The 14,665-nt window shown below is 49.8% G+C and overlaps 1 protein-coding gene across 1 annotated transcript; it reads left to right on the top strand.

Moving 5' to 3' along the window:
- The first annotated feature begins 257 nt into the window (after positions 1–257).
- On the top strand, positions 258–12,918 carry TMEM116 (transmembrane protein 116). Its single transcript, XM_074886790.1, has 11 exons — positions 258–332; positions 518–564; positions 703–766; positions 4,529–4,660; positions 8,577–8,681; positions 10,206–10,255; positions 10,685–10,768; positions 10,850–10,988; positions 11,458–11,602; positions 11,717–11,790; positions 12,329–12,918. The coding sequence occupies exons 1-11, from the start codon at positions 285–287 to the stop codon at positions 12,527–12,529; spliced, it is 1,089 nt and encodes a 362-aa protein (XP_074742891.1). The 5' UTR covers positions 258–284; the 3' UTR covers positions 12,530–12,918.
- The last annotated feature ends 1,747 nt before the right edge of the window (positions 12,919–14,665 follow it).

Here is a 14,665-nt window from a genome sequence, read left to right as displayed (position 1 = left end):
CAGGGTCGCTTAGGGTCGGCTCCTGGAGGGGTTCCCTCTCGCAGGGGTTCGCCCCCGCCAGGCCCCGGTGCTGCACCGTGGTAGGGATGGGCTACCGGCCCGCTAGCCCCGCTCTTCCCCCGGGGCTCCTGCTCTCTCCCCTCCTCTACGACCGGGCGCTCCCCGTAGCCAGCTCCGACGGCGGGGGCTGGCCGCGGGGCGGGCCGGGCTCGGGGTGGCCCCGGGGCGGAGCGCGGGCGGTGCCCGCAGCCCCGGGAGCGGTGCGGCGGCGGCGGTGGGTACCCATGGCCCTCCCGGCAGAGGCGGCCCGACTGGACGGGGGCTGGCAGGAGGTGAGCGACCCCCGCCGGCACCGGGACCCCCGGGGGCAGCGGTGGTCCCCTCCTTGCGCGTCCCTTCACCCCCCATCCCCGGCCAGCCCTTCCCCGGGCTCTGCCCCGGCGCCCCGGGCTGTGCTGCCCGCAGAGCCCCTCGCGGGGCCGTGGGGTGCTGAGCTCCCACCCGTCCTTCTCCCCAGGTCTACTCGGCTCTCCAGTGGATACAGTTCACCATGGCCATGCTCAGGTACAACGCGCTGCTAAACCCCCGTCCCCGGGATGGAGTTACTATTGCAGCGACGATTTTCTCCAGAAAAAAAAGAGAAATCGCTTATCCCAGCGAGGCAGATGCGCTCCCGTTCCAACCTGTGCTTTGTTTTCGCAGTGTTATAGGTTCCAGCTCAATTATTGCCTACGCCGTCTTTCAAAATGCAGTGCGGTCCCCCGAGGTAAGGTCTGAGCCGCCTTTTCCCTCCCTAAGTCGGGGTGTTGGTACCTTGCAGAGGGGTCACGCGTGTAGCAAAGACCCGTGTGGGTCAGGCACTCTGCTAGGAGCAGCTGCAGGTCTAAAGTGGTTAAACCTTGTTTAACAACTGCGAGGCAAGGGCTTGCCAAGAATTTGGCCCTTGGTCTGTGACAGGAGTTGAAGGGACTAACCTTGAGCTGTACCCACGCAGTGAGAAGCAGGTTCCTTAGCCCCACACTTTCTGCTGCTCTGGGAAACTCCTCCAGTTGTTCCTGGAATGGGGATTTGTGAGTGTGTCCTTCTCTGGGGGGCAAAACGCCTGGAGGGCTGAGGAGGGCTGTGAACAAAGCCACTGAAGTGTGAATTAGAGATGTCCTTGTAGGAAATGTATTTACAGGTGTCGGTCTTTGGGCATCTCTGGGTAGTTTTTCCAGGCAGGTGCACCTGAGACAGCTCAAAGATGCTGCAGAGTTCAGACAACAAGAGGCCAGGCTGAAAAGCAGTTTGTTGTGCTGGGCTCTGCCGTGGGGCTTTGGAAGATTCACCCTGGCCCCGTGCAGGAGCCACAAACCTTTCTAACGCTGAAGCAGCAGGACTCGGGTGCAAACTTCCCTCGGGGTGGGACTGTCCGCACAGATGTGACGTGAATGCCCGTCCCGAGTGCATCACACGTGCAGATCGTGTGTGCCTGGGGTATATCGGAGATGCTGAGCTGGCTGGCACAGTAACTGGCACAGTAACTCCAGACCTCCATCCCAAACCTGCCAGGTTTTTGCTGTCCACACACAGTCCCTCTGTCTGTCCAGGACTTCCTGGACACGGAGCTGGTCAGGGTGAAGCTGGGGTTCCTTGTCCAGGATTTGCAGATGTCTGGCAGCCCAGTCTGTGGACCACGCAGATAACAGGTTCCCACTAAGAGCAGCATGACAGTAGAGCTGGCAGTTGTGTTGTAACAAAGCTGTATTTGTACTTCCCTTGTCTTCAATGTTCTTTGTACACCGTGGGTTTGATCTGCAGCCCAGAGAACAGGACTTCTAGGGAACGCAGTGAGTTATCCGCAGAGAAGGAAGGTGTGTAGTCAAGCTAACAACTGACATGTTGGATGAAGCAAGGTGGGGAGGAGAACGTGAGTCCAGGTTTGCAGGGGAAATTCACACCCCTTACAACATGCAGGGCAGTCTTGCTCCCAGGCAACCAGCCTCCTGGAAATGCTCTGCCCAGCACACGGAGAATGGGTTGCGGAGATCTCTGTGCGTTCCCGGGGAGGAATGAAGGCTGGGACTTCACCTTAGTGCTGGGATGGAAAACCTGCCTGAGCTTGTGGTGCACAAGGTGCCTATCAAAGGCTCCCTCTGCCACATCTCCTGCGCCTGGAGACCTCCAGACATGGTTCTCTCCTGGGGTCCTCCACTCTGGTATGATACGGAGCTGGGTTTGGCAGGTGTCCTGATGTGACTCAGCAGCCTTAGCCCGTTTACTTCCATGACTAGAAGTCTGCATTACTCAGGAGCCCTTGTGCTGTTAGTCATATGATGTGGCTGTGGCTTGAGAGCTGCTTGGGAGCCACACATGGCTCCAGGGCACAGATGGAGTCTTCCTGCTTGAGGGAGTCCAGCTGTTTCTGCTCAGATTATTTCTGCAAATCCAGATAGGAGGGATGGAGACCAGCTGGAGTGATTTGTCTGCATCAGGCTTCCAGGCTCTTGTTTTGCTGCCAGGGGAGATCTGCTGGTGGTGTTTCAAAAGCGGCAAAATCTTCAGTAACTTCCCCATTGCCTTGTCCCCGTGTTTCTGGTCTTAAGTGGAAATTTGTAAACAAAGGGGCTGGAAGAGATCCATATCAAAGCTTGCCACAAACAGCTTATTCCTTGAGTCATGAGGCTCCAGAGTAAAATGTTTAAAAATAAACAGCTCTGGAGGCTGGGAGGAGAACAATGTTATAAACACTTCCCCTCCTGCCCCCAGCCTAGGAAATCAAATATTGCGTTCTTGAAGCTTGTTTTCAGTCTCTACAGGGTCAATAAAACTCTTCAGCCTGAGCTGAATCATTCAGAAGAGATGATGGCAAGCAGTGAACCAAGAATTTCCTCTGTCATGTCAACAGGTTTTGTGCAGGCAGATGTCCTGGGCAATGGCCAGACAGAGCAACATGTATGCTCCAGCCTGGCAGCTCATCTGAATCATTACGTCTTTACATTCCCTTCCTCTATTTTATAAATACCATTTGGTTTTTTTCTTTTTCCTTTTGCAAGTAAGAACCATGCTGCCTTTCACTTACCACTATGTCACCTACTTCTTTATTTAGGTCCATGCCAAAATAGTTCCTCAACCAAACTCGTGCCTCGCTCCAAGGACACTTTTTGCTAGGGAAAGGGGTCACCTGTTCGATTGCAAAAGTTGCTTATTTCGGTGCTGCTTGGTTTTAACCTGCCATGCTCACAAACTGGATGATATCCCCAGTCTGTCATGCCTATGGCTGCCTGCGGGGCTTCAACTCACCATCAAGGAAAAGCCTGGTTAAAAAGACATTTGTAAAGGCAGTGACCTACAAAGTAGCTCCAGATATTTAGTTAGAAACAGCAGTTTGATTTACTGTGTTGTTGGGTTGGATGGTACAGATGTGGAACTGGAGAGACAAGAATGTTTGAGGAGACAAATTCTGCAGAAGGCAGAGAACCCACTGCGCTGCTGCATGGCAGGGGGGGGCCCAGGAAGACGTGAGGCAGATCTTCCTCAAACTATTCCATAAGGACAGATCTGGTTTGATCAGATCTACCTTACCACTTATCAGTCTTAATAAGCTCTTTCTCATTGCTCACAGGAACAAGACAAGTATCACACAACACCATGCGTGGCAGACATTTACTTAAGGGATGATATTGAGGCGAATCTCACCAAAAGCTCTGTTCCATGAAAAAAAAAAATCTTAAAATCAAGGTCTCCCGAAGTGTTTCCATGCTGTGTTTAGCATTATAATTTCCTGTAGGGAAAAAAAAATGCCATCATTTTCTCTCCAGGATGCTGAAAATTAGGCACCAAAGACTACAATTAAGAATCTAGATAATTAGGCTGCTTTTTCAGAGTGTCTGCTCTCCCACTAACAACTTAAATGTTGGCCAGAATCTTGCACAAATGTTTTCATACAGTGTTTACAGTCCTTTTGGCCAGTGCATGCAAACTGGAAATGGGCTGGAAACTGCCATTAGAGACACGATTCTGTTCCAGCAAGATGCAGTGTGCAGCAGAGAGACTCACGGTGAAAATTAATCTGGCATGTAAAATAGATTCAGCCTTAGTCACCAACTGAAATGACATGAAACATATTGGAAAAATACTCATTTTAAGTTATTTCTGACCTGAAGGAGGGTTTGTGTTTACCAAAAGTTTGATTTCTCTATCAGTTGATTTAACAAATAACATCACTTCTCCCTGCCAACCTGTCCCATTCTGCAAAATTGTAACATTCGGGACCTTTGAGATATTTCCTGTAAGAGTTGATGCTTCTCTTGGATCCTGGGATGTTGCTAGTGGCAGAAAGGGTGATTAGAGCAGGGTATCTGCATTGAAACAGCTCCTGAGAGCCAGCATCAGCATGGGTTTTGTGCGCAAGGAGAGCTGCTCATTCTACCAGAAGAGCTGGAGAACAAAAGCTTATTTAGATGACGGGGTAAAAGTGCTGCTGTAGGTGGTCGTGGGAGTGTTGTGACCATCGCTCAGACCTGCTGACCAATTTCACTTTTCCCAGGTTCGTCCCCTTTTCTACCTGAGCCTCTCCGACCTATTTCTGGGCATGTGCTGGCTCGCCGGAGCGCTTCTCTATAGCACGCCAACCTCCAAGCAGGATCTCATCTGCTATAACCTGCAAGCGACAGGACAAGTGAGTAGCCTTGGCGTCACCATTCGTGCTGTTCCCATGCACCCTTCTCCATAATTAGCCACGCCGGTGATCAGAGTGTGGCCGTGGGGGACTGTTTCTAGAGAGGCTTTGACAGAGACTCCTCTTGTGAACTTGACTTATTGGATCTCTTTGCCTTGTGTGCAAAACGGAGATAACGAGGCTTGGGTTTAGGTACATCTGGTTTTTGAGAGGCAATGAGGAAGGCAAAGAGAGCATGGGATTTTGTGGTTGCTGCGTTTGGGTTGCTTGTGTAAAGCGAGTAGATGGGTTTTAATCTATTTCCTGTTGGACCCGTGCCGACGATGATCTCTGCCGCTCACACGGCAGCTTTTCTATTCCTCTTCATGCTTCCTCCATCCTGGGCAGGAACAGACACATCCTGCGATTTGCTTGAGCTCAGACTTACAACATTACTCATATAAACAGCCCTGCTCTTGCTGACCTGGCCCTATCTTCTCTCAAACAATCCTAAGGATGCTCAGGGGCTGCTCTGTCAGCGCAAGCTCAGCCCCATGCCCCAGCGACTCGGCTGCTTTCCAGCCAATTCCGTGTGCTGGAGACTAATTGGAGTGAGTGAAACACCGTTTTCCTGACAGTTTGCTTTTGTCTCACTTAAGTTCCCATTTCAGCATTAGGCTTTGCAGATCACTGCTCTCGAAAAGTTCTGCAGGATATGGCCAAGCTTGGGCCACAACGGTGGTTCACAAATGGTGACCTCTGAGCTTAACAGTTTCCTTTTAAAGGACCCACAAAAACGTGGCTGGGAAGAGCAAGTGGCTGTCGGGAGCCTTGATGTGTGTTGTGGGCTCGGGCAGCTCCCTGGGAGCAGGATGGTACCCACAGATGGGAACTGAAACATCCTCACATCTGAAGCTGGAGAGGCTCTCCCTGAACCTCGGGAGAGGGCAGGGAAGTCCCTGGGTGTGCGGTATGGAAGTGTTCGTGCTGGTGTGTACAGCCCAAGGTTGTTTCAGCAGCTGTTCTTGTGGGTAAAACCATGATACTCGTGATGGTGAGAGCAGCTGTTCCACTCCTGGCTTCTCTCTAGTTTCTCTGGCTCTGCTGTGGAAGCACCGCAGTGTGTTTATGTCGCGAGAGGGAGCAGTGGGGTGGGGGTAACTTGGCCACTTGGGAATGATGCAGGACAATATCAAAGATATTTTTTAGATGATAGTACAGAGGAAAATGAGAAGACTCAAACCATGACAGCTTGGGAGAGGCTTTTCAGAGCTGTCAGGTGGAAAGAGCATGTGGGACTGAGGCATTTCTGAGCTGTTTCCCTTGCAGCTTTGCCTGGAGAACATTTCTTAATGTTGGTGTGATCTTTTTATGGCCTGGAGAAGACAGGCTGCTCTGCTAGAGGAGAAGTAGGTTGGATATAGACAATACACCATCATTTCTCAGCAGAGACACTCAGAGCATGCTGTGCTCCCATCATTTCTGGCTCTTTCCTGCCCTTGCTTTTCCAGCCTGTGGCTGTGCTTCTCAGGGACACCAGCAAGGGATGGGGGCAAGGTGGGAGCTTCGCTTTCACACTGGGAAAGGCAATGTGGGTAGGCAGAGCTGGCCTCAGCCCCATGGGGGACAGTCAGGAGGCTGTGGTGGGGTGTGTAAGGTGCCTGCCACATCCTGACCTCAGCCACGGGGCCACTGGGCTTTTGTCCTGCATGCCACCAGCAGCCCAGCCCCGGCAGGAGGACGGCCAGGGTGACAGAGCCAGCTTGGGTCTGGCAAGAGCTGTTGCTGTTGCTGCTGTTTGCTCTGGAAGAAATTAAAACAAATGAAGCACTTGCCATAGCAACCGTGCCCGCACGGTGCACGTGACGCGGTGCAGGACACCTCCTTACTAAACACCCCAGCAATGCCCTTGCCTGGTGGGAACACCTTGTGCGTAAGTAGGAGCCAGTAACAGGTTTAACCAGCAGCTTCTGCAGAGTATAAGTGATCTGTAACCGAATGAAAGGAGTAAATGTCTCCTGGCCCCATTCTGCCCACGCTGAGCGGGGAAGTCTCTCAAGGGTTGCATTTCTGGGCAGGTTCTTTGCACACAAACACCTAGAAGATGTAAAATGCACTGACCGACAAGGGTGAGGACAGGCTCAGGGCTGCTCGGCACTGGTGTTTGCAGGTGGCAGCCCTCAGCGAGCCTCACGCCACAGGCCATGGGATGTGGTTGTCTCAAGGGATTGCCTTAGGAGCAGGACAACATTTTGCTTTATTCAGCCTATTTACAGTCACTTTATCACCAAGGGCTGACGTTACAGCAGGTGGAACTCCCCCAGCATCCATACTGTGTTGTAAAGCAGGAGATCGCTTTGTTTCTTTGACTTTCCCTGTTTCAGCCCCAGACTCTTGGTTGATACTAAATGTAAATACCGCTCCCTTCTGCTGTCCATTGACTTTGTTCTCTCCTCCTCCCTGCCTTGCATTTGCATTACAATAATGAAGTCCAAAACAGGGATTGTGGTTATAATTGCACAATTCCCCCACATTCTTCCAGTTCAGTTCCAGTGGCCTAATAATGTCCTGGCAGGCTCCGCTCACGCTGGTGAGCACAATGAGGAGCCACAGAAGCGTTATAATGGGGGACTCTCATGTCTCCCAGCCCCTGCTTTTATCTCCTCATGGTGAGTGCTGCAGGGCTGTTCGCAGCCCCAAAGCTGGAGCTCAGGAGAGCAGAACTCCCTTCGCTTTCTGCTGGCAACTTTACAAGTGGCTTTTGGTTCCCTCTTCCAAAAAACAGAGGCAGTGCTGACATTTTGTGAACCTCTCTAAGGCATTTTGAAGTGCAAGAGAATGATCTTTGAGGGCTGTTTTGATGACCTTCCCTGGAGGTAATTGAAGAAGGGCAACAAACCCTCATTAAACCTTGCCTAATGAGCTGGAAAGTCACTGTAATATTCCTGCTGCAATGTAGCAGCCCCTTGGACTCAGCCTCTTCAGTCAGCCAAGAGCGTTTGCAACCTCAGTGAAGGAGGCCGAGGTTATTTAGTGACTACTTTCCCAGACTTGGGTGATATCAGGGCAGCAAACCGGTGCTCTGTGCCTCTTTGGCAAAGGATAGCAAATCCACATAAAAATTCACTTGTCCAGCCCTTCCTCTTTGTCTTTGCCACTGAAGCATGTGTTTCCTGTAACAAACACAGCACATGCATATATAGAGTATGATTAGGCAGCGCTGTTTATACTTGACTGCCTGGAGCAACCATGGATTCAGAAGGAAATGCAAGAAAGATTTGAGTGGGCTTTTTACAGGAGATTTTAGATATTTGGCCTCGCTTCAAGTTGGAATCCAGGACTTGGAAATTCCATGGGAAACAGTGTTCTGTATCTTTTCTTTCCTCCTTTTTCCCCTGAAGAGAAAAGGGCGATGTTAGCTCAGGCTTAGCGCAGGTATTCTCTGTCCCCACTTTCCTCATTAAATATAGTATTGTTTTGTGTTTCCGTGAATTCACTGTCTAGTGAGCTCATTATGTGACAAGCAAATCTAAGTGCCACATCTGTGTTGTATTTCCTAACAGAGGTAGCATAGAGAAGGTCCAAGTGCTTTTGAACACTTTATTGCCAGGATTTGGGCCAAAAAATGAGCCAAGTCACAAAGATTTGTATTTTTAAGCCAGTCTGCTGTCACTAGTTCTCCTGTCCCTGGTTTGGGGCCAAAGTGAAGCTGCCTTTGTGTGGTCTGAGGTGGGAACACCTCCTCTACCTGGCTCTTTCCAGCTGGAAACCCAGTAGACATGAGCACAGGGGCTGTGTCAGGACCCTCACCTTTGGCAGTCCAGTACGCTGTTTAGCATCCTGCCTCTGGCCCACAGGCTTTGGGTTCATCAGCCATGAACTAGAAGTGCTACAGGAACTATTATTATAGGACTGAAATACTGTTTGCATTTCTCAGATATTCTACGTGGCTTCTTTTCTATACACTGTCAACTACACCTGGCATCTGTACATGGACCTAAAGATGAAATACAATCAGAACCTTTTCAGGATGCCCCCCCAGGTGAGTAGGACCGATGGGCAACAACTGTTGGGTTCCAAGGTCTAACTGTGGGGTTTAGGAGGTGCATGTGTAACAGGATATCTCACCGCAAATTCACTGTATGAATTGACTTATCTTGCCCACTGAGGTCAGCAGAATTACTGCTGGGTCTGCTGTAGCATCTCAGCAGAAGATTAGGCTTGCAAGACTAAAGCAGACAAAGGCCAGTGGCAGTGTACGTCTCAAAGCAGAGAAGGCTCAGAACTGGATATTGGTGAAGTTGTTGTGCAGTTAGAACAGCAGTAATTTGCACCAGCTGAGTAACTGGTTTGTTGCTGTCACTGCCTTCTGCCAGTGCACAGCAGAGGGGACAGGAAAGCAGGGGGGGCCTGGGCAGCCTGGAACTGAGAACTGACAATTTCTGTCCTTCCCAGGTGTCATACAGCGTTTGAGAGCATCAGTAAGTATTGTAAGAATTTGAGAGAGTAGGTGTGACAGGGGTGAGCTAGTGATAAAAGGACCAGTTGGCTCTGTGAACAGTGGCCAGTCCTCACTTCATCATCGCTGGCCTTTACAAAAGCCCTTTGGGGAACCAGTGTAATCGCTGGGAACCAAGGAACAAGGACGTAGTACTCAGAAAAATACTCTCTATGTTGCAGGCTAAACAAACACTTCACAAACCGCATGACTAAAATCTCTCCTTGCAGTTGTTTCATTCCTCACCCCTGGCTAAACACTGAGGCTCCCCATCGCTGTAACCAGGGTGTTGTTCCTGATGTGTTGCTGCAAGAGGACGGATTCCTTACGTAGCTCTTCACGTTGAACCCATCAGCCCCATTTCTGTATATAGCCTTTTCCTTCCTCAGACATTTGCAAATTTACACAGCAAACTTTGTATCCCAAATATTCCATCCATCGGTTTGGGAGCAGCAGGCTGGGCAGATCAGTCTACGTTTCAAGGGCTCTTGTCCCCAGGATTTGGATCCACTTGTAGGACTGGTTTCCTTCTCGCTGGACTCCCATTCAAAACACAACACCTACCTTAATTCCTCACCACTACAGCTGTGCCCACGGTGTATTGCCATAGCTGGTGTGTGGATCCCAGCTGCCAAAGTACATTTTCTGGTGAGCTGAGACCAGGACACTCCAAATCACCTGCCTTTCTTCACCAGAACATGAAGTTTCTGAGGAACAGGGCCAGGTTAAGTGAATAAGCAATACAAAAAATGAGTAAGTTACACCAGAGTGCTCATCAAGTGCCTGCTCCTTGTCCAGTTCCAAGTTCCCTTCTCAAATCCTCTAGTCTTGAAGGAGAACAAGGCCGTAGGAGGGTGGAAGCATCGGTTGTTTCTGGTGCAAATCAGCACAGACTGAACTGGGCGGTGTTGATTCAGTGCACAGCGGAAACAAACATTTGTGCTCAGTCCGGGGATTAATCAGCATTTGAAGAGCCCTCAGCTGCTGAAGTGCTCCCTGGGAGCTGGTTCCTGTGAACCGGTGGCTGTACGGAAACGATCATTTCATTGAGCTCTTTGGATTTTGCAGGTTGTAGATTATGCGAGTTGCGTTGGCCGAATAGCAACAATCTCATCTAGGTAAGATTTAATTCTCTCTGGCAGAATGATGTGGTTTTGGTAAACTGTAGTGTGCTGATCTCTGCTTCCTACTGATTTTGAAGCAAGTTTTACTAAAACCTGTAAAGCTCATCAGTCAGAGCAGAGTGACCTAACAAACTCAGAGTAAGAGGTTTTGGGTGTAAGGGCCTTTCTCCGACCAAGTTAGTTATAACTGTGTTAATGATGTGTAGTTTTCCAGAAGGTGCTTCCTTCACCAATGTATTGCCTGCATGAATGAGAGTGCAGAAGTTAGCAAAGCTGATAAAATACTCTTCCAGAGCAGTATCAGTAAAAACAATGTTTAAGTCCTCTATAGTGACAGGAGAAAAACCCAGTAGTGTTTGGTTGGGGATGGGAGCAGTGCAGTGCAATAACTAATAGCTGTGCCACTGTCATTTCTCCTCTTAGCCTGATCCCTTTCCTTCTCATGGTGCCTGTGTTTTGCCTGGGCAACAGCAGTAATTGCTACCAGAACTTCAGCCAGAAGCATGGGTAAGCTTCCTGCGTCTCTGAAACAGCCCCACTGCTTATGACTCCCAGCAGGAGCTCAGGCTCTTCCCTTTCTCCCCGCAGATGTCTCTTGATGCACACAGAAATAGCCGTGCCCACCAACGAGCCACAAACTCTGAGTGGCTCTGTTTGCCGTGCGATGCATTTCTATGGCATTGGGGTCTTCCTCATTTCCTTTCTGATCAGCTTCATAGCCATTCTGGTAAGAAACATAGTCCTTGCGCACTAGATGTTGCACCCAGGTGATCAGTGTGAGAAGATTTTTTTTCCCCTTTTCATCTTTACATCTTTGCTTAGATGGTACCGGAGGCCAGGCAATGGCAGGGGAAGAACTGTGTGGTGCTGCTTCCCTTTTGGAAGGAGTGGGAGGGGAGAGAAAATATCACTGTGCCACCATATAAATCCATCTGGAGCCCTGTGTTCTGTCAACCCACCCCAAAAAGGATTTAGCAGGTAGAAAGGCTCAGAGCATGGGAGCAGAGATCATGGGTCAACAAGAGCCCAAATCAATTCAGTCTTCAGTTCAGAAAAGGTCACGTCTGCCCCAGGGAGCACACTGTTGCGTGAAAAGGTTTGATAGATTGAAATGGGATACCCTGTCCTAGATCAACAAGCCAGATGAGAGCATGTGCACAAAGTACGAACAGTGACGTATGCTTGTTCTTTTTTAGGTTGTACTCAGTCAAGCCCGAGGTTTGTACAAAAGGTTTGTAAACGCCACAGGATTCCTGGGGGATCAGCAGTGGGCCATGATTAAGACGGTAGAGCAACGAGTGATTTTTTACCCCATCGCATTCTTCTGCTGCTGGGCCCCAGGTGAGCAGAGAGCTGAGTTACCCTCACAACATTCCCCTAGGACACAGTGCCTGGCAAGGAAGCTCAGAAGAGGTGGGGTTAAAGCAATACCCTCTTGTCCATCCCTTTTCACAGCTGTCCTCCTTGGAATACTGCAGCTGACTGTTTCAACAAACAGCAAAATCTACATGGCTCTTCTAATTCTCCAGGTAAATGACTTCCTCTGCAACCTCCTGGGTTTTGCCTTCTCTGCTTGAACAGGCATATTAGTGTCTGCCTGCTTCTTGTCTCCACTGGACAAAGCCACAAAGATCACTGCTCTGTGGGCCTAAGTCTGATTTATGCTTCTGGTTGGCAAAGATCTTTGTTAGTCATTTTATGTTTTTCACAGGCTTGAAAAGGTCTCAGTAACCAAAATCACAGCATCATGGAAATTGTAGAAAATAGGACTAGAAAGGATCCCCAGAAATCAGGGAGGTTTTTTTCCCTTTCTGTGAAAGTCTCTGAATGCAATTCCTCCACAACACTTGTCCAGCTCCTTGCTGTGCCTGAGGCAGCATTTAGCAAAGATTATTAAAATAACCACAAGATTCCTGTATCACATGGGGGTGCAGATAGATATAATCATGCTGGAAGTGGGAGGCTTGGCGTGATGGGCCGGGTTTGACAGCCCGGTCGGGGGCTGTGGAGTGCTGTGCTGTGCTGGCTGACAAGAGACCCCCTCATCTCCCCCGTGGTCCCCCCCAGGCTCTGACAGCGGCTTCCCAGGGGCTTCTGAACTGCATCGTCTACGGCTGGACCCAGCACATCTTCCTCTCCCTCAAACGCAACGCCTGCCGGGACGTTGACACTCAGACCCCTCTCTTGCGCTCCCAGAAGAAGTTTTACGCCAGCACGCTCCCCGCCAGCCCGCCGGACGCAGAGGGGTCCACGTCCACCCTGCTCTGACAAATCCCTGCATCGACAGAGAACAGGCAGCGTCCTAACAAGGGCTTGTCGTGTTTTAGCAATCTGCCTGCTGCGAACTGTCTTGCCAGCAGCGAAGTTAGCTGTAGTGCTGGAGGAGCCTGAGCAGGTCTGTCAGACACAGACACTTCAGTGAAGATAGTTATTTATTTTACAGGTTTGTATGGACTGTAAATGGATTCTTTAAACATGGTAAATCTTTAGTAGAGACTTTCTCCTTATGGAAATATCTCTAGAAATGCAGCAAATTATATGTAACAGCTAAGAGATCTGGTACGGCCCCTTTGAGGGCAGGTGGTCAAAGGATGTTTTACTTCTCTACGTATTTGTCATTACAGATTAACAGTAAAGCAAAAGTGAATATTTTTCAATTTCTGACTTTTAATTCACTATAAAAATAAGAACACATACCATACTAATAGCCAACTGCAAGGAATGAAAAATTGCAAAGTAGCATAAAATAATCAGCCCCCACTTCCATGCCTCGACTTTTCGCACGTTTCCCTTCTGTCTTTCGTGCCAACTCTCGCTCAGCTACAATACTCAGAAAAATAAGTTTCTTCAGCCCAGTGGAGCACCTCTCATGAACCAGGTGAGCAGGACTTGGCTTGAATCTGTCTGTACTCTTCTAGGGACGCCCTGACAGCAGCACAGGCGGGACCAAGCGGCACATTAAATACATCCTCTCATTGCTAAGAGCCTGCTGCACCCTGCTTGGGCTGACCCCGTTTGTGGAGAGCATGACAAGCCAGCACTGCTGCAGCAATTTGTTTAAAAGGGGATTAAGCGTTCATAAGGGGAAAGCAATAGAAGATTACCAGGGAAACAATGATTTGGTTGCTAATGGGACCTTCAGCTGCAGTGGTGAGAGCCTTCAGTGTCTGTTGACAGATATTCTTGCTGGGCTCCTCACTCAGCAAAGCACATCACAATGTTTTAACTATTTGAGGGGAGTTTTCTCACTGGAAAGGGAGAGACATTCTTTGGGCCACACATCCTTCTATGAGTAGGGGAGAGTCTTTTGTTGTGCCACTTCTGTAGAGCGGTGGCAGCTGGTTTGGCTGCCTTAAATACTCCCAGGATGCTTGGAAATTGTTCTCTCACTCCCCTTCCCAACACTATGGATGCTCAGTCAGTCACTCCCCACCCAGCGCACTATTAACTCCTCAAAAGTACCACCAGATGGATGTTAACTCTTATGAAGAAGTTGGCCTGGGGCACACGGGCACTCACAGCTGCCCCACTGCCTCCTTTCGGTGCCACTTTTGCTCTGAAATGCTCATGTGACAAGGGTCTATCTGGTTGCTGTCAACAAGCCAGTCAAACCATGCTTGAGGATAATAAAAATATTTCCAGATGCAGGAAGCATGCCTAAGAGGCAAGGAGCAGCACTCCAGCACTGGCAAAGCACGCTGTCAGCCCAAACAAAGGCCGACCTGTTTCTCAGCTACCCGGGTCTCCCACGTTGTCAGTCCTGTCATGAGTCCCTGCAGGGCTCCTCCTTCAACCACCTTCAGCGAAGCACAACACCCCGCAAAGATCAGCACCCTAAAGACGCTGGTTCCTAGTTCCTGCCCCAAAAACCACAGGTGGCAGAATGGAGCTGTTAGACCTGACGGGAAATATCACCAAACACAGAACAACTCATCCCTCTGCCCAAAGTGGTATTATAAGAAAAATCCTTTAGACCTTGGGGGGTTAACTGGTAGCACTGGGCATGTACTGCTGCCATCTAATGGAAAGCAGTTTTTAAAAGAGGCAATTTCAGGTTATGTTGCCAGGCAGAGCACACAATTTTTTCAGGCTTTATCCAGCCTATCATATGTCAGTCATTCCTTCACCTCAAAGCCTCCCAGCACTCCTGCAAAATTGTCACAGTTTGAGCTCAGAGAGCTCCCCTGCTACCAAAAATACCCCATCAGTCACTCAAACCAGGACAAAAACTATAAAGCAAAGTGCTTATTCACGTTTGTAAGGCAGGCGGGAGGGAGGACTGCGCGTGGCAGGACAGGTCTGGGGGTGGCAGGAGAAGGGGGGTGCTGCTCCCTCCAGGCCACGCCTGTCCTTCCTCCCTTCTGTACCGCAGGGACTCGGGAACCAAACAAAAGCAGGCAGTAA

The sequence above is a fragment of the Strix uralensis genome, chromosome 17 (assembly GCF_047716275.1).
Source record: "Strix uralensis isolate ZFMK-TIS-50842 chromosome 17, bStrUra1, whole genome shotgun sequence".
Taxonomy (NCBI): Eukaryota; Metazoa; Chordata; class Aves; order Strigiformes; family Strigidae; genus Strix; species Strix uralensis.
Note: the sequence above shows the minus strand (reverse complement) of the source record. Positions and strands in the feature narration are given on the sequence as shown.